General features: G+C 38.4%; 4 protein-coding genes across 6 annotated transcripts; 2 read left to right on the forward strand and 2 right to left on the reverse strand.

Annotated features, from left to right (window-relative positions):
* Positions 1-1,648: 1,648 nt before the first annotated feature.
* Positions 1,649-12,471, forward strand: LOC129792173 (protein nervous wreck). Of its 3 annotated transcripts, none has more exons than XM_055830982.1 (6): positions 1,649-1,824; positions 3,876-4,105; positions 5,666-7,701; positions 7,761-7,874; positions 8,073-8,092; positions 8,157-12,471. In XM_055830982.1, the coding sequence occupies exons 1-6, from the start codon at positions 1,714-1,716 to the stop codon at positions 8,691-8,693; spliced, it is 3,048 nt and encodes a 1,015-aa protein (XP_055686957.1). In that variant the 5' UTR covers positions 1,649-1,713; the 3' UTR covers positions 8,694-12,471. The 3 variants fall into 3 exon arrangements, with proteins under 3 accessions (XP_055686957.1, XP_055686959.1, XP_055686958.1); XM_055830983.1 differs by lacking the exon at positions 1,649-1,824 and adding an exon at positions 2,928-3,560; XM_055830984.1 differs by lacking the exon at positions 8,073-8,092 and having other exon boundaries at positions 1,650-1,824.
* Positions 12,472-13,112: 641 nt separating this feature from the next.
* Positions 13,113-14,551, forward strand: LOC129792175 (actin-related protein 6). The gene is made up of 2 exons (XM_055830985.1): positions 13,113-13,298; positions 13,392-14,551. Exons 1-2 carry the CDS (start codon positions 13,228-13,230, stop codon positions 14,524-14,526), a joined length of 1,206 nt encoding a protein of 401 aa, XP_055686960.1. The 5' UTR covers positions 13,113-13,227; the 3' UTR covers positions 14,527-14,551.
* Positions 14,542-14,981, reverse strand: LOC129792177 (uncharacterized). Its single transcript, XM_055830988.1, has one exon. It carries the CDS (start codon positions 14,979-14,981, stop codon positions 14,808-14,810), a length of 174 nt encoding a protein of 57 aa, XP_055686963.1. The 3' UTR covers positions 14,542-14,807.
* LOC129792176 (uncharacterized) lies at positions 14,542-17,884 on the reverse strand. The gene is made up of 3 exons (XM_055830986.1): positions 17,710-17,884; positions 15,819-16,229; positions 14,542-15,114 (listed from the first exon to the last, which is right to left on the reverse strand). The coding sequence occupies exons 2-3, from the start codon at positions 16,113-16,115 to the stop codon at positions 14,995-14,997; spliced, it is 417 nt and encodes a 138-aa protein (XP_055686961.1). The 5' UTR covers positions 16,116-16,229; positions 17,710-17,884; the 3' UTR covers positions 14,542-14,994.
* Between the last annotated feature and the right edge of the window lie 8,498 nt (positions 17,885-26,382).

Consider the following 26,382-nt stretch of genomic DNA (forward strand, 5'->3'; position numbering starts at 1 on the left):
AAAGTAATAAATATAACCAGAAATAGTTATTCCGAGTTTATAGTCTTTAAAAGGCTTAGATTGAGCTTAAATGTTGCTTAATTTAAACCTAGAAAGTTCTAAATTTAAGCTGAAAAAAAATTTTCGGATCTTAGGGCTAAAAAGGCTCAGATTGCGCATTAAAAGCTTAAGTAAGTGCTCAATTCAAGCCTAAAAAGAAGTACTAAATTAAAAGTAAAATAATTTATTTCACCTTAGCAAAGGGATTTATTATTCTGATGATTCGAAAAAAACCAAAATATTCGTCAAATAAACACTCTTTGTAAAAAACGCTTTCGTTCTCAAAAATCTTCCTAAAGTCATGAATGAAAAAAGAGAAAAATCTCCGTCTGATGAGCGCTAGGATTAAAAGATTTTTAGTATGAAAATCCCAACATTGCCTCGAAGCTTTCGATGCACTCTGAACCTTTTTCAATGAGCTTTCAGTATCGAAAGCTTTGAGGCTAAAGTTGGGATTTTTATTCCAAAAATTTCTTAAAGAATTAAGGCGCTCATCGGACGGAGTTTTCTCTCCTTTGTCATCCTTATTTCTGTTTTACTGACTTGTCTAATAATTACTGGGATTGAAACCCATGAGAAAAAAAAAGATTTTATATGGGAAAATCCTAATCTTTGATTCCAGCCAATACTTTAGATTTAAAAAGAGAAAATTCGGATTTTTTTTAATTTAAAAAAAATCAAGATTTATCTATCCTATTTCTAAATTCTTCTTAAACATTCATTTTATTTAATTTCAATACACATTTTTTCCATATGTCTGTGTATCGTGATTAAATTCTTTCCTATCCACTTTAAGCTCCTCCACCACCAACGATTGGGAAAGTCTTTGAGCCAAAAAGGCTCTCTCGTCCAATGAAAATCCCATTAAATCTTAAAGTGTTTGTATATAATACGTATTACCTACGACTGGTGAGAGCCAGACGTTTTCTCCAGAGAGCACATGGGGGAAAGTCCACGAAGGACAAGCACGTTTTGAATATTTATGTGGGCAATAAACCTCCGAAACTGCCAACAATGCCTCAATTAAAGCCCTTTTTTCTCACTACTAGCTGTGAGAAGTGAAAATATAGGCATGAAAAGTTGCTGGCTGGCAGTTTGTGGTCGGGAGCTCCCTAAAGTGGATCTCTGTAGCATAAAAAAAATAAAATAAAAAGAAAAGAAGGAAGAGAAATTTTATTGTGTCTGGTTTAACCATCTATCTTGCAGATCAATCAACCATCTCTTGCGCGGAGTGTGATTGCGAAGGAGTATGGATTTTTGAAGGCGCAAAGAGGAAGAGAATTTATCATCTCATATGGGATTCGTGGGCCATCGCGTGGATATGTGAATGGGCCTTGAGGTGTGAAGGCTGACCTGCTGTTAAGTTGGAAAAATTTTCCTCATCTCCCCTTGCCCTCTGTGTTAGATAAGATTATGGGTGAGTATTGTGGATGGAATGAAGGGTGGGCAGTGGGGGAAAAGAAGCGACATTTGAAGGTGTTTTCTGCAATAAAGGGAGTGGTTTGGAGGGCGCGCGGGGGTGACTGTGGTGGCGCACAACTGATAAGGAACGATAACACTGTGGGCAACACCATTGATTTGCTTGTGCGCGCGTTTTCTTATCACTTCAGTCAGTGCCTCGGTGGATGGTGCACAGAGTTCCTCAACGATTTTTTTGGTTGCTCACGCCGAAGGATGCCTGAAGCTGGGGGTACCACCAGCAAAAGTGGCCTCAGACGGAGGTCAAGTCTCTCGCGTCTGAGAAGGCGACACAAGAAGAAACCCCCAACACCTTATGGCATATCGGTGAGTTTGATTTTTCTTTCCATTTTCTTTTCATTTTCTTCAATACTTCCTCATTTATCATTGTGTTCTGCAAAAATTCCAAGAATCGTGTCATTTGGGAGTCCTTGTGCGCCCTGGGAGTTTTGTGGGTATTTTTATACGATATAGATGGGAATTCGCAGGAAAAGAGCTCCCGTGTGCCGCGCCCCCAACCCAGCTTAATGACCATTTGAGGGCCACTCAAGCTCGCAATGATTTCTTCCAAGATTTTTTTTCTAACGAAGGGGGAGAGGACTCCCTCAAGCGCATGCGGTCCTCACACGGAGATGTCTTTTCTCTACGCGTATCCTTTGGAAGTATTTTATTTGAAAACTTTATTTCTTCAAAGCTCTGATGTACTATCTAAAGTCTTTGCGTTGTTTGTTGTGATTCACGAAAAAATTGTGAAAATTTTCATTTATTTTTCCCTGATTCGAATTGCGTCCGCTGCTCACTTTCCCATCAAGAAAATGGGCGAAAAGTTAGCTCTCATCAGACTATTCTAATCAATAGAATATTTAAAAATTTTCTTGAAAAGAACATTTATTTCAATAAAAGCAATAAAATTAATTTTCCAACGAATTTTTTCTTTCTTTTTGGATTAAACTGTTGAAAATATTTTTCATTATTTTAAGTATTAAAACCATCCAAAAATATTAAGGTCAGAGAGATTAATTAAAAATTATTCGGGAACTTCGGAACCCTTTGTGTGTCTAGCACAGTTTTAGTGCTCACTTTCAATGTACAAATTCGCACAACGCAACGTGAAAAGTTCTGAAAGAATTTTAAAATGAAACAATAAAATTAAGAAGATTTATTTATTGCTTAAAATATTTTTTTTTTATTAAGAATTTATAATTAATCCGGAAGTTTAGAATAATATAAAATTCGTTAGAAGATCACACATATCCCAAAGTAAATTTGAATTTTTTCCATGGAAAATTTCCCAAAGTGTGGAAAATCTCTTGAAAAAAAAAGAAAATCTCTCGAGGAAAACATTAGGGATGAGCCGCAAAGAGGGGTTGCACATTGGGGGGATGATGTTGCGCCGAAGCAGTGGGAAATGTAAAAGTCACCTCGTGTGCGCTGATGGGAATCGATCGGCAAACGGGGAAGGAAGAAGAAGTTGGTGCGTGTGCGAAGGAGAAAATTCCTGAGCTGGAGTGAAAGTGTGGAGGCGGTTTTTCGTGTGCAACTCGCCATTTTTCCTCGACCCCAAAAAGAGAAGAGTTGTTGCAAATGCTCATTCATCCCCCCAACAAATGTGCTCTGGGCAATCAAAATCCACTTATACACGGGCATTCAATCGATGGGAAATTGACGAATAATGATTTAGTTTGATCCCCCTTTGGGTCCTTTTTTTCCGTGCTCTCGTGTCTCGCTTGTGAGTGAGTAGGATTCCTGCACAAGTGCGCCGTGCTGTGTGTGTGTTGAGAGAAAAAAAATTTAGGGAAGAAAACTCGTGAGGAAAAATCTCCGTGGCCTCAATTGTGAGATTTAAGGGAGAAGAAAAAAAAATTGCCGGACTTTTGTGAGCTCCCGTGAAAGGCTCAGGTGGAAGCTTAAAATCCTGTGCTTGAGTGGCAAAGAAAAAGTGTTGAAAGGGTGCGCGGCACCCTCAAAGCAAAGAGGGAACAAGTCCAACATTCGTCGCATTGAAAAATTCCCAAAATATCCTCTAAGGGTGGTGCGGAAAAATGCAGCCTCCACCGAGAAAGGTAAATTTTTCATCCGGGCGCGCCCCCACGATGGAAAATCCTGCACACAGAGCGGTGAAGTCCAAAATGTCCCAACAAATCAAATATTGATTTTTTCTCGTTGTATCTAAATTAAGACACCCTCTCCCATGTTTTATTCCACATGCATAAATTGCTTTCCGTGATGCGCCCTCTCCAGCATAAGACGTGGACGGATTATTTTTCTTCCTTGCATTATTCATCGTATGGGTGCTCACAGAGACGCAAATGGAACTAATTGATTTTCTACTTATTTCTCTTCCATCCCCGCCGCAACCCCCATCCCGCAATTTGTAGGGTAACTACACCAAATTCCTCAAGAATCTCCATGCGGAGCAAGTGGCGAAGCTGCAGCTCAAGAATCAGCATGAATGCGATCTCCTGGAGGACATTCGACTATTCACAATTAAACGGTCAGCCATTGAGAAGTCCTACAGTGAGGCATTGCTCAAGATTTCATCGGCATACCTCAATAAGAAGATGCCCAACATACCGGACATTAAGATGGAGGGAACAGAGGAGAAATGGTGAGTGAGAATACCAAAAAACAAAACTCCCACACATCCCCATCTTAAAACTCTCATGGGGCGCGCTCAAAGGGATGACACGGGGGATTCCTACGGGGATGATTTTGTGGGTTGAGTGCGGGTAGGAGGATGTACACGCACATTTGCCACATATACAACATAAAGATGATTTGAATAGGAATTATGTAAGAGGACAAAAAAAATATTTTTCTCATGTTGGAAAAATTCTGTAAGAAAAAGTCATTCTTTGGGGGAGAGGGGGGGGGGTTTCTTTCTCAATTTTAAAAGAACTTTTATATAGAATCAAGGGGTGTTTATCTGACGAATATTTTGGTAATTATGGTGGATCATTCGAATATTTACGAAGATCTGAATATTTTAATTTACCAATAAGATCCATTGATAGAAGCCCAATAACACAAAACTGATTAAAAATGGAAAAAATAGCCCTCTTCGGCATGAATTTACTCCGTTTTTTGGCTTTTATTGAATACTTTTTAAGGGTTGAAAACGAAACAAATACTTTTAGGTTTGAATTTAGCACGTTTCGAGTTTAATTTACTAGTTTGCGGATTGGATTTACTACTTTGAGTCCTTTCTAGGCTTGAGTTTAATATTTTTTTTAAATTTTGCTCTTCAATTAATGCCTTTTAAGGACAAAAAAAATATTTTTATGCTTGAATTTAGTCCCTATTAGGCTCAAATTTAATTTAAGCTTCTGCTCTTCAATCACAGCTAGTTTGATTTGTCAAATCATCCAAATATTAACGAATAATCTGAATAATTTCATTCAGATAAATATCCCTTAAATAGAAGTATTAAAAAAGATATTTTTTGTTAATTAATATGTTAATTCCCCAGAAAATTAATTTCCAAATGAGTTTTTAGATAATTGTGGTTAATTAAAAAAAATACAACAAAAAGTTTCATAACTTGCTCGACTTAACTTTTATTGCAGAAATGCAAAGAAGGAGATAATCCGTACTTCTTTTCCACTAGAATCATTTGAGACAAGCCAACAAATATTAATCCAAAAATGCAAAGAATGACGTCACCATCGCAGTTTCTGTCTCTTTCAGCGAATGAAGCATAAAAATACCTTGAAAATAGTCGTCGAAGCAAGAGAAAAAAAAGAACACAAACGTGACATCATTGTTAGCATTTTTGGGGAAAACTTAATCGGATTTTGGGATTTTTCCGCTCTGGGAAGTAAAATTTAATGATTTCATTCAATAAATCATAAAGTACAAGAGAAAACTTCCGCATGGGCATTAATTTCTTTCAAAGACAACCCCGAAAAAATTGTCTAAATGGAAAATCAAGTGTTTGTTAATGTCTACAGTGGCCATTGAGCTACACCAAGATAAGGTGTGGAGGACTTATCTTTTATCTTGAATACACCAAGAAGAAAAAATAAATATTTCGAAATGTAATCACTCGAAAATTGTGGAGGAGAGGGAGGAGATGATTGCAAAATATTCTCAATATAATGAGGGAATTTATCTTCATTTAAATTAATTTTATGTTTAATAAATTAATTTAATTTTTGTGTGGTTGCAGGAATATGTGGAGTGTATGGCGGACAGTGTTGGAGGAGAATGAGAAGCTTGCACGTGCCCGTTTGGCGGCAATTGAGGTGTTTCAGCAGCAAATTGCAGATGAGGCAAAGATGCTGCGTGACTACAAGTTGGCCATTAGCAAGAAGTGCGTGAACCAATTGGTCAACATCCAGAAGGAGTTGCAAAATTGCGTGGTGCGCGTGGACACGACCAAGAAGCAGTATTTCGACGAGGAGCACAGTGCCCACGATGTGCGGGACAAAGCACGCGATATTGAGGAGAAGCTGAAGAAGAAGAAGGGCTCCTTCTTCCAATCAATCACATCACTGCAGAAGAATAGTGCGCGCGTGACGACGCGCAAAGAGCAGCTGGAGGAACGCTCATCCGGAGCACGGAATGACTACCTGCTGAGCCTGGCAGCAGCCAATGCGCACCAGAATCGCTACTTCACCGTGGATCTGCAAACCACGATGACCACAATGGAGAACTATGTGTACGAGCGAATAGCTGACTACCTAATGCTAATGGGGCGTACGGAATTGCTCACATGCTCTGCCACACAGCACTCCTTCGGGAAGATTCGTGATCAGGCGCAGCAACTCACGCGGGACTACAACCTGCAGTGCTGCTACCTGTTTTACCCCGTACTCAAGCAGCATATTCAGTATGATTTTGAGAATTGCGAAAATGATCCAGTTGTGAAGATTACAGCGGAACATGAATCAGCTGCGGCGAATCTCAGTCGAGAGGCCAAAATCATGGCAAGTCGCATTGTCCGTGAGAATACCAACATAAAGGAGTACGTGAAGAAGTTGGCCATCTGCCAGGCACTCCGTGATGCTGGGCAGCGTGTCGATCCGCAGGATCCGCACGGAGTTGACCTGGAGACGAAGATGGAGGACTTCCGGGAGTGTGTGCGCAAAGCAGAGACGGAAAAGGCAAAAGCAGAGGCGTGCATTGAGATCCTTCGACAGGGTGGGGTGAATGTTGATGAGTGGTTGCAGGAAGCTGAAACACTGGGTGTTCAGGAGATTCATCGCTCCAATAGTTCCCTGTCAATGCGCACAGATGCTTCGGGGCAGGGTGAACAACCCAGTTCAGATAGTTTCTACGATTCAGACACAGAAGAGCCACCACAGCCAAAGATTTCTCAGCCATCGACGTCACAGGCGGTTGTGGTGGCGCACGATGTTGACGAAGAAGAACTTTCGCAAGCTGAGAGTGTTCCCGATCACGCAGATGTGGATGCAATGCTTGAGCAGGAGCGTCAGAAGATTGAGCAACTCACTGCGGGATGGGATGATCCGACACAGGTGGATTGGGGAGCTGAAGGTGCCGGAAGTGCTGTACCAGCTCAAACGGGTCCTGTCTTCAAATGCACTGCCCTGTACTCGTACACAGCCCAGAACCCCGATGAGCTGACAATTGTGGAGAATGAGCAGCTGGAGGTGATTGGGGAGGGTGACGGGGATGGGTGGTTGAGGGCACGGAATTACCGTGGCGAAGAGGGCTACGTACCACACAACTACCTTGATGTGGAACGCGATGAGCTGAGCGATTCGAGTCAGCAACAAGCACTCGCAGCGCAGATTTCCTTCTCCTCCGTCGACTACACGGTGGACAATGAGGATCAAGAGGCGTATCAGGATTCAGCACAATCTCCCGACCAGGTGTCCGTAATTTCTGCACCCGTGAAAACCGAACCCGCCACACCGGGTGTGCAGTGGTGTATCGCTCTCTACGACTACGATGCTACGGCTGAGGATGAGTTGACCTTCGAGGAGGGTCAGATTATTCGAATCACCACAAAGAGTGCCCATGGGGTGGATGATGGATGGTGGGAGGGTGAACTCGATGGGAAACACGGCAATTTCCCATCTCTCGTCGTTGAGGAGTGCGATGAGAATGGGGATCCACTCACAGAGGGTGAGGAAGAGCCCGAAGATTCACCCATGACACCACCCTCAGTCCCTGATGCTGTCCGGCAACTTCCTGTACCCGCACCGCCGCCCACATTTGAAGCTTTCTCATCAAATGGTGAGTTTTCCTTCACATTAAAAGATTTTATTCGATTTTTTAAATTAATATTCTTGCAGACACAGAACCTGATCAACCACCCCCTAGTCAGCCACCTCCGCAGGCACCGCCGCAGACCTTCGAGATGGAGCTTTCCAAGGCGCAACAGAATCAATTCCAATCCGTGCCGCCAGGTAATCTCTGTCCATTCTCTCAATCAGAGTCTCAATTTGAGGGACATCACCTCGAATCTCACTGAAAAATCTAAAAATTGGACTAAATTAAATACTCATTTTGTGACTCTGCTCATACTCTCGGGCTTGATGTGATTGTCCTGTAAAATTGTTCTCAATGTGCAATCTTTTTTCTCCCTCAATTTCTGTGCTTCTCAGTGTTGGTGCTGGAACCTGAGGTAATACAAAAATTAATTAATTGATGAAAAATGTAAATTTGAATAAATTAAATTTCTTTTGTAGGGAGATGCATCCGGAACAGTGACCAGCGGCGATGGTGGTGAGGACTATGGACTCAATGTTGTTCAGGTAACTGTTACTGCTGCAACACCCATGGCAGAGCATCCAGAGATGTCTTTTCCACCCGTAAAGGAAGACATCGAGGCGGAGGAAGCTGAAGCTGAGGCAGCCAAGGAGTCCCCCGTGGAGGAGGAGGAGGTGGCAGAGGAAGAAGAGAAGGATCTCCCGCCGCCACCACCGCCCCAGGAAGAGCCACCACCACCCCCGGAGGAGGAGAATGACTCTGGTGAGGATCTCCCACCGCCGGCGGAGAAGGCACCCGAAGCAGCAGCCATTCCCCCACCGGAATCCGATCCCTTTGGCGGTGATGGGCAATTTGATGCGAATTTCGAAGCAAATTTCTCCGCAAACTTCGAAGATGCCTTCGCTGGGGACCCTGAACCACCGAAGCAAGTGGTTGGCGGGAGGGCTAGTATACCCGAAGAGCTGGCACCGCATCAGCTCGAGAGATTGCAGAATCTCAAGGAGAGCAATGCCTAAAGGACACACACACAACATACTCATCAATCAACACTATCACGTCGTATGCACCAACAAAATCCCTTCCACACGGGATCGATGGTACGTTCTTTTATCTTCTCTTTTTCTCTAAAAAATCATTTTCTCATCATAATGGGAAAAATTTATGTTTTCTGCACGCCCATGTGGGTAGCATGACTCTTTTTTTTAGTTAACTTTTCTTTTATCTCATTGTTAATATAATTGTATGTAGTAGAAAATCAATTTCTTAGTGGCAATATTAGGTGAAAAAGGAAGTTTAGGAGGAAACTATGGGACAAAAAAAAACATATTAGATAAAAGATTTTAATAAAAGAAAAGTCAATCATAACGCGTCCAGTTATAAGAGTTGGTGTCCCACAACGTATAGAAGTTAGTTTATGCGTTATAATACAATTTGTGATCAGTATTAGTAGGCAAAGTTGATTTTTTTTGTAAAATTCAGTAATTTGATGCATAAAAATGGTTATATCTTTGGTTCTATAAGGCCTACAGAAATTTCTTGACTAGTTATGGAAAGGTATTGAAATAAGCTATAATCTGAAATATGTTTCGATACATTTCAAGGTCACCACTAGAACACAAAATGGCGGATTTTTGTTTCACCAAAACAGTTTTTGGCATTTTTTATCCTGAAGGAATAGTTCTAGAGGTTTCTGATGTTCTAGAAAGTTGTAGAGTTTTGCAAAACCTTTAATTTGATACCAAGTTGAACAAAATCGGACAAGCAGTTCAGAAGATATGGCTCTTAGAACTTTTCAAATTCAAGAATTTTTCAAATGGCCATATCTTCTAAACGGCGACATAGATTTTCTTCATTTTCGGACTGGTGAAAGATATTGAGTCAGGCTACAACATATCAAAATTTAAAAGATTTGCCTAATGGGGATTCGGAGATATTGCCCCTTAAAGTTAGGCAATTTTTGTTTTTGTTTTTAGCGCCTCTTGCGGACGGTTTTGAAACTTGAAATGTTCTAGAAAGTTGTAGGGCTTCGCAATACCTTTCATTTGATACCAAGATGATCAAAATCGGTGAAGCCGTTCTCGAGTTATATTGAAAAAACACTTTTTGCTTTAGGCCGCCATATTTGCTAAACCGCTTGACCGATTTTCAAGTATGAATTGTCGATGAAAACGTCTCACTGAGCTCTACAACATACTAAAATTTCAGACCTCCAGCTGTAAGGGAAGTGGTTGACAGTATTTCAAAATGGCGGACGGCGGCCATCTTGGATTTTGAAAATGCGAAAAAATGAAATTTTACACCCACATTTCTATAGAAAACTTCAAACCGGAAGTCTCTATCTGTTACCGTTCTCGAGATATAATGCAAAATGTTGACCACCGGACGGCAGGCCGGCAGGCCGGCAGGCCGGCAGGCCGGCCGGATCAAAAATTTTCCACCACCATTTTTGGAATGTGGGTTGTCTGAAACGTGCTCATACCAAGTTTGAGCCCGATCTGAGGTGGTCGGTTTTTCCGACGATTACAATACTTGGTGTTGGCCACGAAGTGGAACACCAACTAATTATTAATGATGATGAGGAAAAAATGCAGAGTATGTATACAGGCTGGTGGAAAAGTTTAGGTGCACAAGAGAAATGTTTTTCATTTTATTTTTTGGGAAAGAAAATTTGAAAAAAAAAATACGAAAAATCTTTTAAGGAGAGGAAGTTGAATTTTTCTTTAAATTACATAAAATTAACTTTATCTGAAAAAAATGTCATAAGATTAGTTTTTCATTATCTTTCGAAATATAGAGTGGCGCATAAGTTAATGCATGATTTAAGGCTGGTTTACATGCAAAATCATGCATTAACTTATGCGCCACCTAGTATAAAAGGAGTCGATTTTGATAAAAATCTTTTATTTCTCAAGATTTTGACAGTTATTGTTTCAAATCGTTCTATAAAAGAAAAACAGAATTTGCTGTTCCAGAAAATAATCAGAAAGATCCTTAAAAAGCTCTGGAAAAGTAATTTTCCCTCAAAAACACGTTTAATTAGTTTTATTTTGGAGGACACGAATTTCTAACCTCAAACTTTGAGCTTGATTTTCCCTTAAAAAGAAAATGTTTTTCCAGATTTTCCTTTGGCGAACTTCGAGTATTTAAAGTTTCCTACACATAGATGTGGAATTTGTAAAGATAAGTTGGATAGATTTTAATCTATGGCGGTTTAGAAAAGTCGAATTGGCAGCGATTACCATTTTTGTCCTCCAAGGGTTAAAGTAATAAATAAAATGTCAAGATTGTTAAAAAAATATTCAGAATACAGCATACCAACAATCTTGTAACTGACGAATTTTAAGAAAAGAAAAGAAAAGATTTTTATAAGAATCTATCCCTGAATGTCTTAATTCTGAATTTAACTATAGGGGAGGGCGGGGCTAATAAAGTCACTTAAGGGTTTAGAAAAAGCCTAAAATATCATATTTCCTAGCTAGATAGAACAAAATGATCTGAGAAAGAGTTGTAGGGCAGTAAATTTCCTAAAGAAATGAGCTAAACATTTCGCTTTATTCATTTGGGAAATATGATATTTTGAGCTTTTTCTAAACCCTTAAGTGACTTTTTTAACCCCGCTCTCCCCTATAAATTAAAAAAATATATAGAAAGAATGAAAATTAATTTATAATTAAATTTTCAATGAAATCTGAAGAATAAAAGGTAATAAATTGGCTTTTTTTTACAGAGGTCTTCCTAAACTTTTCCACTGCACTGAGGTTGTGAGGAATGATAAAAAAAACAAATAAAAAAGCCTGTAGAAAGATATCTCTCTTGCATTTTTATGCGAAAATTCATAAATCCATTAAACAGACAACAAAAAAATCGCGTTGAAGAGACGCGTTGGATGGTTTTAAAATCTCCTCGCGAGGATTCATTTTTACACACAAAATGTGAATAATATAGAAAAAGATTCAAAAACATCCTTAAATCCAATGAATAGAGGGAATATTTATTAGTAAAAAGAATAAAGAACTTTCATGATGTCGACTTTTTTTGTGTTGGGCGCATTTGAATGTGTGTAAAAGGGATGAAAAAAGAATATTTTTTAGCATCAGAACAAAATAGTTCTTGTTAGACGTTTTATAACATCGCGTCCTCTTTACAAAGGAAGAAGATTTCAAGGAAACAAAAAAATAACCTGAAAGATATTGTATATCTCAAAGGGATGGATGAGAATTTTTAATGGAATTTAATTATTTATTTAATTATATACAAATTAAAAAATGATATTCGCGTTGAACTCATTGTAGGAAATACAATAATATTTAATCCCAAATATACCTCACACCAGAATCAAGGAAATATTTCGCGAAAATATTTCAAACAGGACATTTTTTACGTTTAATAATCCTAATTTTCCTTTCTGTGTTTGTTATTCGTGAGAATCCTTTTCTTCGGTTGTTGTAAAATGAAAGAAAATTGAATCCCCTTTTTGACGTTGTTTCTTTTCTTATTTTCTTAGATAAAACATAAAATTAATAAAAGAAAACAAATGAGAAGTTATAATTAAAAAGAAATTTAGCAAAAGTATTTAAATAGTGGGTGACAAAAAAGCAAAAGAAATCAGTGGAAAAAATGGGAGGAAATAAGAATAAATTAAATATGAAAAATTAATGCGAAGAAAATACAAAGCAAAAGGGAAAAAATGGGAATAAAAAACTTACTCTATGCGCTTAAACAAAATAAATTAAATTTCTGTCTAATAATCCTTATTAAAAAAAAAGAAAGCAAACAAGAAAAAAATGTAAACGATGAAGAAAATCGAGAAAATCTCATGAAAAGCATGAAGAAAAAAATCCTTATAATCACTTTTTTTAGTTAATGCGGTGCCTTTTATCAAACCACAATCTAGTAATGTTCAAAATTGTTCAAACAATACTATCCTTTTATGATGCTTCTTATGATTACTTTTAGAATGCTTGTCTTCTATATAATTTTTTAGTTTGTGGGATTGTTGCGAAAATGAATGATAAGAAGAAAAAAAAAGGTTCTCTGAGTTGTTCTTCATGATTAAATCAAGCTATGATTCGCTTGACTAGGTTTACTATAAAAAAAATCTCTCTCTGTTTTATTTTCTATCCGATTCGGATGGGAAAGCAATTAAAAACTGCATGATGTTCTGTAAAAAGTTATACAATAAGAATTCTGAGAAAATATATATCAGAAAAAAAGAATTTTCTTTTATTCCTCCGTTATGGAAAATGTTAAAGCTCCTTTGGATTAATATTCATATACCTTTGGCTTCGTGGATGACTCTCCAGGATCGACTTTTATTCCCTTGAATCACAGATTTCCTCGATTTCCTTTACTCTGGACTTTCTGCATTTTGTGTAAAAAACCGTTAAAAGAGTACTTTCTTTTGAATTATCGCACCTTTGGCGACCTTTGCGATTGCAGCGCCATTCAACCCACCGCGGTAGTTTCCCGTAGTGAAAAAGTTTGTTTTTCCGGCTTTTTACGGTGAAAATAAGTAAAGAATCCGTGCAAAAAGAACTACAAGAATTGAAGATGAATGCCCTGATTCTGGACAATGGGGCACATATGGCAAAATTAGGATATTCCAAGAATGACCAACCAAAGTAAGTAAACAGTGTAAACATAACCACACTTAGGTGTTACCTATCCTGACCAATTTGCCGAATTTCTCATTTTCCACCCATTTTCACCATCAGGGTCATCCCAAATTGCATTATGAAGGCAAAATCTGAACGGCGAAGACCTTTTATTGGTGATCAGATTGATGAATGCCGCGATGTATCGGGATTGTACTACATTCTCTGCTTCCAACGGGGATATCTCGTAAATTGGGATATTCAGAAGACTGTTTGGGACTACATGTTCAGCTCAGAGTGTTGCAATGTAAATTTCACAGACAATCCCCTCGTTGTCACGGAGCCCCTATTCAATTTTCACTCAATTCAAGAAGCCATGTCTGAGATTTTCTTTGAAGAGTACGAATTTAAGCGAATGTTCCGGACAACTGCAGCCGATTTGGCGGCTTTCAACTACCTCAAGGGTTTCAAGAAGCAACCGAAACCCCTGGCGTGTCTTATCATTGACATGGGATACAGTTTCACGCACATGGTGCCCTTTATCAAGGGGAGGAAGCAAAAATCCGCCATCAGGAGAATTGATATTGGCGGCAAAGTGCTCACAAATCATCTCAAGGAGATTGTCTCGTACAGGCAGCTCAATGTGATGGATGAGTCGTATGTGATTAATCAGGTGAAGGAGGATTCGTGCTTTGTCTCCCAGAATTTTATTGGGGACATGAAGACTGCCCGGAAGCGTCATCCGGAGAATACAATAATTCGCGAATACATTCTGCCGGACTTTACAACAATCCGACGAGGTTACCTGCGTGAACCAACACGAGATAGTGCTGACCTACAGACGCTGGTACTGAATAATGAGAGATTTTCCATTCCTGAACTATTTTTCCATCCGTCAGACATTGGAATTCAGCAAATGGGTGTTCCTGAGGCAGTTCTGGATGCCATAGCTGCATGCCCACCGGAGACAGCTGAACACCTCCTGGCCAATATTGTAGTTTGCGGAGGATCAGCCCAATTTTCCGGGATGGGAGCACGGCTACAAAGTGAAATACGTGCTCTTGCACCGGAAGAGTACAAAGTTTGCGTGCGAATTGCCGAGAAGGCAACATCATTCGCCTGGCAGGGTGGGAAGCAACTCAGCCAGGAGGACGATTTCCCCAAACTCTGCGTGTCACGAGAAGAGTACGAGGAAGAAGGAAATAGGATTATCATTGACAAATTCGACGTGCCGGAAGTTGTGGAGTTAGTTTAATAAAATTTCTCAAAAGAAAATGTAAGTAGAAATTTATTTTTATTCAAAATTCCATTGGAATCCTGGGCAAAAAGTCCAGCAAAAGTGCTCGGAGTTTCTTACATTAAAAAAAATCTACATTTTCTTGTGAACACTGAGAGTTGATGACATACAAAAAGGATTGTTACGTCGTACACATGATGTAAAAAAATGGAGTTGTATTCAGTAAAAAATCAGGCTCAAGATGTTTATTGGACGGATTACCGATTTGAGATTCATGGGTGATGGGGGGGAGGCTCCTTTTAGGCCATACTGATGCGCTGCTCATAAGCCATCTCCCCCATTTCCCGGTCATCCGGTAGGGCGTGATGACGAAGCTGGCAGAGGCGCTCCCCATGCCGGAGAATCACCATGATAATGAGAACGATGAACATGGCGAGGAGGGCAACGCCCGGGAAGAGTGCGATGAAGACCATTGTCTGTGGCTTCTTAAATATCACTCTCGCGCTTATGTAGCTCTACGTATTCCTCCTGACGATGGCTGGGATGCAGTGGACGTTGCTCGTACTGCGGACGGTGGTGGGTGGCGATGTATTCGGGTTCCTCACCCTGCAAAATTCAAAATGAATCCACAAATCAAAGATTTATTTTAAAAAATTCAATTCTAAAATAATTTCAAAATTAACTTTAAAAAAGTAATCTAATTTAAGGAGTTTAATCGTTTCTCTGAGCTCTACAAATTGTACTGCAAAATTTTGCCCAAAAACGCAGAGTATGACGTCACTTTTGTAAATTTTATATATTTTTTTAATTTTTTTTAAATAAAAGTTTTCTCAATTTTAATTTTTGTTTTGATGTAAAGTTTTTTTTTTTTAAATAAATATATTTGCTGAGAAAATACGTTAGGGGAGAGCGGGGCTAATAAAATCACTTAAGGGTTTAGAAAAAGCCTAAAATATAATATTTCCTAGCTAGATAGAACAAAATGATCTGAGAAAGAGTTGTAGGGCAGTAAATTACCTAAAAAAATGAGCTATACATTTCGTTTTATCTATTTGGGAAATATGATATTTTGAGCTTTTTCTAAACCCTTAAGTGACTTTTTTAACCCCGGTCTCCCCTATATTTTACTATGTGACTATAGATAAATTTAACTAACTTCTTCCACTTAATTGTGACTAAAATAAGACCAATTTATAACGTAAAACCCATAAAAATTCAATCAGTGTGCTAGTTGGGCCCATCTTTCCAATAAGAACGAGCTAAACGGGCTAAAACGTTAAAAAAGGATAATTTATAAAGGAAAATCTTACAGTGATCCTATTTGGGAAGTAAGCTTCGACGTCTTTGAGCTCAGTGAGGTCCAACGGGGGTTGCTTGTGGGGTGTAGCGGACCAAATTGAGATGAGCCACCGATTGCCCGTATGGCGATCCTGCCAGTAGTCGCGATGACGTGAACAGCACCCAAAGATGATGTTCAAGACAAAAAGGAAAACCCCGAGAAGGGTACAAATCCCAATGGTCACGTAGAAAGGTGAGAAATTCCCGTAGAGGTGCTTTGTGAAGAACGGATTGTCCAAATAGGCAGTTCGTTCTTCAATAGTTGACATGTTATTCCTTCCGCTTCGGGGTGACTTTTCTGTGGGGCTTCCGTTCAATAAAAATAAAAGATTTCTCTTTTCACACCGTGAAAAAGTTTATCATCACTCCACGCACAAGAAGATCTTCAAACGAATCAAGAATAAAAAAAAAAAAGAAGAAATAAATAAACAGTTAAAGATGATTTTTTGGTGTGTTTGGGCGTTGCGTGCAAAGAGACGAAAATATCAAAGAAAAATGTGCGTTGCTATCGTTGCATTCAAACACCAAAGAAGCGTTCATTTCCGTCGATAGTGGTGTTTAAAAAAAAGAGAATATTTATTTGTTCTTTCGGCAACTTTTGGGCGTCCCTTTATTAATTCTCTGAATATAGTTTGTAAGGAAGGAAAATAAATCGATTCTGGGAGTTCATTGAGGTCATTTTTAGCAAAGAGCGAAGTTGATTTGAATGGCGCCAGTTTTCCTTGTTAGTTGCTTTCTATTTTTTTGTTAATAAAATTGAAAGATATTTGAATTTATTTTTAAAAACTAAAAAATTAATGTAAAAGATAATAACATTTTTGGCTTTTAATGTTCCAATAAAGCATTATTAGTCATGAATTTAATCTTCTGAGCTAAAAACTTCAGTGCTTGTAATTAATGATTTTTTTTTAGCTGTAAGAAAATGTTTTAAAACATTGTTCTTGTTCGTTTGATCAGTAAAATATTTTGATTGATCAGCAATATATTATTTAATAAAAAAAATTTCACAATTTTAATATAAAAAAGCTACAGAAATAACAGAAACTTATCCCCAAAGCATAAAAAATTTTCTCTACAAAAACTTTTTAATTAAAAAATCATAAAATTCCCAAATTACCCTATTCGACGGTATAATTAGTTTAATTTATCAAATAAGAAATTTTCTATGATATAAATTCAAATGAAATCAATTTAAAAAAGAAATAGATCTTTTTTTCATTAGGCTAAAATTCTCATTCCTCTTTATTGCATCATAAGTTATTGTTAGAGATGGAAATCTCGCGAAGAGAAAAAAAGGTCGCTGGCAATTGCTTGTCGTTGCTGTCGTTGAATGTTTTTAATTGAAAACAATTTTCTTGCTTGACTCATCTACTCATACGTTCATATTCAAGAGAAAAATGTATTTATTTTCTCCACTTTATTTTGTATGTCTGCTGTACACACAGAAGAAGTTCTTCACCCGCATTTTGAAGAGAAGAAAAGGAATTAAAAATATTAGGACGCGCGAGAAACTGGTTTCAACTAGAACCGCGTGCCTCCCCATGAGATTGTCTCATCTTTGGCGCTTTCTTTTTGCCGCGATTTTCCCCATGAGGACGCCATGCAGGAAAATCGAAAATTCCTCCCACCCATGCGAGGAGAACTAATGATCAATTAGGTTGAATTTTTGGTGAGATTTTAGGGGGTCATTAGAGAGCAATTAGTCGTGGAAATTCCACACACGAGAGAAAATTGAAGAATGGACAAAATGCGAGAGATGGGAATTTATGTATGAAAAAGGGTGTGACCGTTTTGTTGTGCGACTCTCTTGTTGGAGAGTTTTTCACGAATTTTCACGCACAAAAAGGGCACTAAATGGCTCACCAGGGTGGGTCAAAAGATGCTCGTGGTACCAAAAGGTGTCCTTCTGTGGCCACTTTCTCACAAACTCCTCTCCAAAGGGTATTAAGGCACTACTGCAGAGAAGATTTATAGTAAAAAAGACTTTTTCAAACTACACTCCACACCAAACTCTGTCTCAATGAGTCGCTGAAAGAGACACACAGAGCTATGGAGTGGCTGGAATTGTATTACTATATAGTATATTTTATATTATTGTGTGAATTTATTTTCATTCTCCACAGAAAAATGCCTGCAAGTGTGTGTGAGTTGATGAAGAAGTAGCCAGCAAGTTGAAATTAATGATGACGTCGCTGCTGGGATCAAACAACAATCAATTGGGAGAGGTTTTGAGGATTTTCTTTGACAAAAAAATGTTCCAAAAAATTCTTGAAAGCTCCCGGTTAAGGATAGAAGGCTCTGAAGGCTTTTACAATGTCCCAACAACAGCCCTGATGCCGTGGGAAGCGCAGAGGAGGGGAAATTTTTGGTGTTGTAATTTGGACAGGTGTGCTCCGTACCTTTGGCTTCAGTGTGTGTACAGAGTATAGCAACGAGCACACCTTCATCGGCCAGGTAAGAATGTGTTTAATGCGAGAAAGAGACAAAATGCACTGCTGCCAAGTCAGGGGAGTACTCAGGTAGTCCCGGGATTACCAAAAAGTTCTCTCTAAACTTAATAATCTATTAAAAAGATCAATTTTACTATAAATCTTAGAGCTAGGAGAATATTGACAAAAAAATTAAAATGAAGATTCATAAAAGAAATTAAATTGAGTTTCAAAGCGCATATAGGTCTCACGTCTTCTTTTAATTTTAAAATTAATCTGGAATCCTGGATTATTCAACGTACATAACATCACGATGAATATTCTACTGAGCAAATTTTAGTATTTTGCAAAGCAAATAATACATTTTACCGACCTATATCATACAGTACATGCTTTATTTAAAGTGAATAATGATTTATATGTAGGTAGATATTGCGTAATATATTTTTCCCACGGCTAAAAACATACATAATGATAATCTTGTCAATTAGAGCGTTAAAATAAAATTATTGAATTTTTTTTATTAAATGAGTTTGCAAAATAAATCAGGAAGATAGGGTGGTATTCTAGGATAGAGACGCCTTTCAAGATCAAGATAAAAATCAAAATAAAGACCAAGACTGTCGGTATTCTACTTTACGACGAATTATCCAGGAAAGTAAAATCAAAATTTGCGTTATCCTACTTGTCAGTTTCTTGGTTTCAGCTTCGCGCCAAGAAAACTTTAGCGATATCTCTTTCTAACGCATTAATTTTTTGTATTGCGCTTTCTCGTTCGCTCTCGGATGACAATTGAACGAAATTTAAACACTTCATGGGAATTTCTTCCCTATTGCCATTACATCCAGGAGCCCTGATTGTATAATCTCGGCTATTATTCCCAGGCATTATTGCTCCGGGAATGGAATGAATATTGTCGGAGAGGTGCTTTCTGCCTCCAGATTATGATAATTTGGCGGTAACCTGGGGGGGGGGGTATGCTACTGCAAAATTTTGAATTTTTCTTAGGAATCGTGGGCACTTCTTCTTGCTATTGATGGAGTGACCTCCGGATTAAGGATCTCATCCCAGGATTGTCATATCCTAGACAATCCTGGGATTCTGGGGCAATTTTTTAATTTTTTTCCAGGATTAGTGGTCACTTCTCATTGGTAATGATAAAGTGATCTCCGGATTGGGCATCTCATCCCCGGATTGTCACATCCTGGACAATCCTGGGATGCTGGTGCAAAAATGTTTGTTTTTCGCCGGAATTGTGGTCACTTCTCATTGGTAATGATAAAGTGACCTCCGGACTAGGGATTTCATCCCAGAACTATCAAGCCCTGGACAATTAGGGAATGCTGGTGCAAAATTGTGGTTTTTTCGCCAGAGTAGTGGTCACTCCAACATTACTAATAGGAAGTGACCATAAATCCGTCGAAAAACCCACAATTTTGCACCAGCATCCCCTAATTGTCCAGGACTTGATAATCCTGGGATGAGAGCCTCAATCTGGAGGTCACTCCATCATTACCAATCAGGAGTGACCACAATTCCGTCGAAAAACCCAGAATTTTGCACCAGCATCCCAGGAATGTCCAGGATGTGACAATCCTGGGATGAGATCCCCAATCTGGAGGTCACTTTATCATTACAAAGGAGAAGTGACCATAATTCCGGCAAAAAACAAACATTTTTGCACCAGCATCCCAGGATTGTCCAGGATGTGACAATCCGGGGATGAGATCCCCAATCCGGAGGTCACTCCACCATTACAAAGGAGAAGTGACCACAATTCCAGTGAAAAACAAAAAAAAATTGCACCAACATCCCGTATTTGTCCAAGATTTGACAATCCTGGTACATCCCGGAGGTCACTCTATCATTAGCAAGATGGAGTGAACACAATTCCGGCAAAAACCCGTCATTTTGCATCTGCATCCCATATTTGTACAAGAGTTTTCATATCTCCCATACTGAATTTACATTGCCTTTACCTCATTTAAAAACCAATTTTTCAAAGGACCCCAAAACCGTCTTGGAATTTCACATAAATCCAAGACATTTTACCTTATAATAAGACCGTAAATCTCTGTCGTAGAATACAGAATCTTGGAATATTTTTATCCAAGTCTCTTTTGACAACTCATTTTGTAAATCTTTATTTTGATTTTGATTCGTATCTCAGAATACTAAAAGTCTTGGAAGTTGTATGAAGAAACAAGATTTTTAGGTTATGGTTCGACCGTAAATCTCTATCTTAGAATACCAAATCTTGAAATATTTTGAATTTCCAAGATTATCCTGAAAATTTCTTGGAATTTTAAAGTAGAATACCAAATCTTGGTTTTTTTCTTTATTTTGATCTTTATATTTATCTTAGAATACCGCCATTAAAGTAGAATACCAAATCTTGGTTTTTTTCTTTATTTTGATCTTTATATTTATCTTAGAATACCGCCAAGATAGAAAGAATTTTTTTTTTAAATCTTGAATTATTGCAAAAATGTTTTTTTATTACATTTAAATTTTTAATGTCATGAAAAAAACGAAAAGATAAAAATTGGTGCACAGTCATCATGTCCGGAGATTCAGTCATCATTTTGTGACATGCGAGACACTGTGGCAGAAATATCATTAAGACAATGAATTGCAATTTCCTCATTTCGCGCGGAGCCTTCAGGGCGAGACACTCCATGAGAGGGAAGTGGTGGTGGCAGTGTGGGAATGTCTGGAAAAGGGAATTTCCGGGATAGCGAAGAAAATGACTATGACCTCTTACAGGCGCGCAGGGGATGGGGGTGGCGGCATATAAACAAATTGTACATGTATGGGCGGGGTGGGGGCTCCTCCCCGGGGAAATGGGAATAATTTGGAAATTTCATTTCCACCTATTAAATCATGTCTATATGAATGTAACACCCCACTCGCCTTGCATGGAAAATGTACTTCCGGTGTGGTGAGAACGGTGAGGAGTTGCATTACAAATTTCTTGAGAGGATGAGATTTGTTTGTAAGTGAGGTGGTTAGGGGTGAACAACCGAAAAAACTAAATAAAATTAATCTATTGAAGTTTAATGAATAAAAACTAATTTTTCAAGCATTTCATTCTTACTAGAAAATTTCTAAAATCTCGACGTAGTTTTTCATTGAGAGATAAATTAGGAATTAAAAAAAAAACTTGACATAGTTTTATTGAGAATAAAAAGACACAGAGAGAGCACCAAGGATATTTTTCAAAGTTTCTTTTTTTATTCACCCAATTCCATGGGAGACGGGCGTCAGTGGAAAAATGGGAAATTCATGCAAATGTGCTCACGATGCATCCACCTGAAAAGCTCTGCGGTCAAATGAATTTTCTGCACTTGCTCTGCCTGAAAAATATATTCAAAAGGGAAGAAGGGTTTTTCCCGTAGGATCATTCATGGGGATTTTCAAGTTAAAAAAAAATAAAACATTACACTGAATTGAGATGCGAAAGGCGGAGTGCAATTTACAGTTGAAGATTTTTTTTGCCATGCCCAATTCCGTGGAAGATCTCAAGATTAAAATGATGGGAAAGTTCTCACAGAGGAGAAAAATCTGTGGAGGAAGTTTTTTTTTATTCATTCCGTTGTTAAGTTTAAGAAAAATTCTGCAAAAGACATTTTTTTTAGTCTCTTTCTTACAGAATCTTGCTCAAACTTATCACCCAAAATTACTGGGAGAATGAATAAATTATTATTATATAATAATTTAAATTATTATGTTTCTTCCCCCTTTTCACCTTTCAACCCTTTTCGTGTCTCAGTGTCATGAATTTGCGTGCATAATTTTGTAGGACGCATTTTCTCCCTTCATGTTAGATCCATTAGGGCTTCCCCCCATCCCCCATTTGTGCCCCACATGGCACATATGTATGTGGAGTTCTTACCCAGAGAGACATGAGATGGTGTGAAAGGGCAAATGAGGCAAAATCCCCATTGGGATTGAATGGAGTTTAATATCGATACCACGCGAGAGATACCCAGTATTAGATGAAATTCTCCTCCACCCCAAAGGGATTTTTCATATAATGTGGCACACCTAAATTTTTGTCTTGATGCTTCCCCCCCGCAATGAAATGTGCTCCCCCCCTCCCCGTAGTACAGGAGAGGTGATATTGAAGGTGTGGAGCGCGCACTAATTCTACATCAGGGAAAAATGATTAAATCAAATTCACACCCTTCCCTGGGATTCTCGTGAATCACGTGCGAGATGGGATTGACCTCAATTTTTTCTTCACCCTTCCCGCCCTGTTAAAGAATATCGATCACATTTCCGGGAGCTGCTCTTACACCCTATGCATTCTTTGCAGTTTCTCTCCGTTCCTTTTTTTTCGAGACATCCCTGACACCTTGTTTCCCGGAGGATTTCCCAAAAAGGGTGGTGGTTGGTGGGAGAAAATCTCGAGGTGTGAGTGATCGATTTGAGGGGGAGGTGGATGGGGGAAAATGAGAAGAAAATTTGTGGCATGTTGGATGGGATTTTCTCGCACATAGAGGCATCTGTCTCCATCGAGAGAAAATTGGATGAGTGGGAGGAAAAAGTTTGGTGCAAAAGCAAAGTATAGTATATAGAGAGAGATTAATCTTCCCACCATCAATTATCATAATTGGGAGTTAATATGTTGTGTAATGCTGTAGCATCACAAGTGCTTCCTTCTGGCACCAAACATGTGAATCAACATTTCATTGTCTCTCTCCACGTTTTATCATCCCCAGGAAAAGGAAAGCACTCTGTGAATGTCCATTTCCTCGTATGTGGATCCATCACGTTTCGAGATGTCACACACGGTGGGCTTTTTCATCATCATTCCCACCTCCTCGTGTATTTTGTGTGGAAATACTCCAAGGGAGGACTACACAACATATATGAAGCAACAAATCCATCCCCCCAATCATGCTTGAGCTGAATTTTAGGGGCGAGAAGCAGATGGTAATGAAATTGAGCACAATCTACGAAATTTCCTTCGTGATGGAAATTAATCCGTACACACACACGACGCCCTTTTCCATGGATAACAATTATGCAATTGAGTGTTGCGGAAATCACAGTGCAATACACATTCACCCTATAGTGGGAGGTGGGGGTGGAAAAGGGAGAAAATAATTAACGAAGCATCAGGAGTTCCGGCAATCTCATGGTTGAGTGAATTGACCTCCTCTTTGATTTCTTCGCAGCAGCAGCACTTCAGGTATGTAATGTACTTATTTCCAGCAATTCTCTTTCAATCCCAAACTACCATTTTCATCCCTTCTGGCATAACCAATCGGCTTGCTTTACTGCATTTAATCATGTCCGTGGTGGAAGCGGAAAATGAACGTCTAAGTGGATTATTTGCGGTGTAAAGGAAGTGCGGCGTAGTAAATTGTTGCATATTTAATTGTCATCCTTAAGGGAAAAGTAATTTTCTTTCCTCATCATTTTTCTTCTTTTAATTGGTCACCATAAGGTTTTTACCGGGGACAGCAGGGAAAATGGGAAAGGAGTTTATTCAGGCCAGTATGAAAGATGATCCTCTATCGCAGAACAATTTTAACCCATTCCATCTTGTAGAGGATCAAAAAACATTGAAGAATCGCGAGAGAAACTCCCCAAAATCCACTGGGATCACATCGAAAAGTGCAAATAAAAATTGCAAAAAAATTCAAATATTGCGACGCCATTTGACGTTTTTTCCCCTATAAAAAATGTTTGAAAACTTTTTTGTAGACTTGTCGCTCATTTTCCGTGGAGTTTTTTTCTAGTCAAAATAAATGTTTATTTTTTCGTTTCTGGAGTGATTTCTACATCTGAATCTGTGAAATCTTCTGCTCCTTGGAAGTCTGTGCTTCTAATGATACTCTCAAAGCACTGAGAAAACAAACTCTTTGGGAGATTATTGCTGTGAATAATTTCATGAGACTTCATGGAGGGATTTGGAGATTATGTCCAGGAATTGGAGACTTACTTGTGGTGTTTCAGCCTCCTCGAGAGCGGATGCAACAAGGAGGAGGGCATAGCATCTCTGTTCACTGCCCATTGATTCAATTTCAATGCGTCGGAGCAAATCTTTCGCTTCCGGAAGTCCCAATTTCTACAACAAAACCTCATAGGAATTCTGCAGAAAAGATCTCTGAGAGGCAAAATGAAAGTTGAGAATCACTTTTGTCAGCTCCAGGGAGTCATTGCTCTTGGGAAAGATGAATGGGAAGACGGTGATGAAGATTTTGTTGACTTGCTCAGTGTTCCAATCTCAGAAGGAGACTTTCAGGAGCAATATCAGAAATGTCTTCCGTGCTGGTTATGATTTGCTTGATGACTCCGTCGAATGTTTCCGGATACTGATTACTATATTGATTTCTACATTTGAATCAGGTATATTGCGCTGGATGGGATTCAACTCGGTAAGATTTGCTTAAATTCTCACTGCCAAAGAGGCCCAAGAAATGTAAAAAGATTTGTTTTGATTCGTAAGGGGCTGGTTCTATCAACCTCCCTCAGCTTCATTTCGCAGTGGATCACCTGATTCAGATGTAGAAATCACTCCAGAAACGAAAAAATAAACATTTATTTTGACTAGAAAAAAACTCCACGGAAAACGAGCGACAAGTCTACAAAAAAGTTTTCAAACATTTTTTATAGGGAAAAAAACGTCAAATGGCGTCGCAATATTTGAATTTTTTTGCAATTTTTATTTGCACTTTTCGATGTGATCCCAGTGGATTTTGGGGAGTTTCTCTCGCGATTCTTCAATGTTTTTTGATCCTCTACAAGATGGAATGGGTTAAAATTGTTCTGCGATAGAGGATCATCTTTCATACTGGCCTGAATAAACTCCTTTGCTTGATTTATTTTTCATGCTTCTTTGCATATTTCTTTAAAATTTAATTTTCTCTCAAAAAATAAGGAATATTTATATAAATTTTAATTGAAAAAAAAATTAAAAAAGAAAATAAATTAAACACCAGAATATTTATTGAAATTTTCTCTATATTGATTAAATCAAAGGAAAGTTTCAATGAAAATCCTTTTATAAACATTCAAAATTTCATTAAAAAAAAGCTTTTAAACTAAAATTTAATTTGGGTCGACAAACCACTCAACCGCAATTCTTTTTCCCCAAAAAAATTCTCTGTGACAGTTTAACGATGTCGGGTGGGGGAGGAGGAAAAGGCAAAATTTTCCAAGATTTAATTGCTCTCGAGTGTGGCAGTTGGTGAATGAAAATTGCATTTAATAGTGCAGTGGCTTAATAAATTTCATCCCCATGCGTACCCTCAAACTATTTTAAATTCCCATGCACGACCCTCCCCCACCCCTCACTTTTCCCGAAAGGACTTTATGTTGGAGCTTTTTTTTGCACATAGGGCCAAAAGGACACAAAATTAATTTCTCTAATTTCCAATTAATTTGCTTGAACCATTTTTTTTGTGTGTTCGCCCTAATTTTTCGTTCTCATTTTAATTGAGATTTTCAGGACTGTGGGAATGTCATTTATTGAGAGTTTTTCTCCATTATCGTCACACGAAGATTTTTTTTTGAGCATTGCGAAAGAATTCCTTATTAGCATTTTTTCACGTCTCTCCTCCGTAATTTCTTCATCCCCTAAATTGCGTGGGAACTTTTTTTTGGGGAGGATGTGGGAAATGTGTGGGAAATTAAATGATTGAGATTTCCATTGTTGATGCAAAATATTTGAAGGTTTTTTTCTCTTCTTTTCCCATGAAAATCCATTTCCTTCATTTATTCGACAATTTGATCGTCAATCACGCGGGCTTTTCTCTTCCTTATCCCCACCAGGGATATAATACACGCGGGCTAATGTGCAGATGAGAAAATCCCTGTGGAGGAAATCTTATTGATTTTCTTTTAGGGAATTTAGATATGCGTCGATTGCTTAATGTTTGTTTGCCCATCTTTATCGACTTGATTGAATTAAAATTTTAATCAAAACCCCCAAGAAAGCTACTTTATACTAATATTCCAGCGATATTTCGTTTTTACAAAAAAAAAGCTTTCCAAGCATTTTTCTCTCTTTTGCAAACCTCCTGCCGGGATTTTCGTGGGTAAAGTGAAAGACGATGTGGGATTTACATCCTGAGGGAAATAAATTGACGTGTGT

This window comes from Lutzomyia longipalpis, chromosome 3 (genome assembly GCF_024334085.1).
Source record: "Lutzomyia longipalpis isolate SR_M1_2022 chromosome 3, ASM2433408v1".
Taxonomy (NCBI): Eukaryota; Metazoa; Arthropoda; class Insecta; order Diptera; family Psychodidae; genus Lutzomyia; species Lutzomyia longipalpis.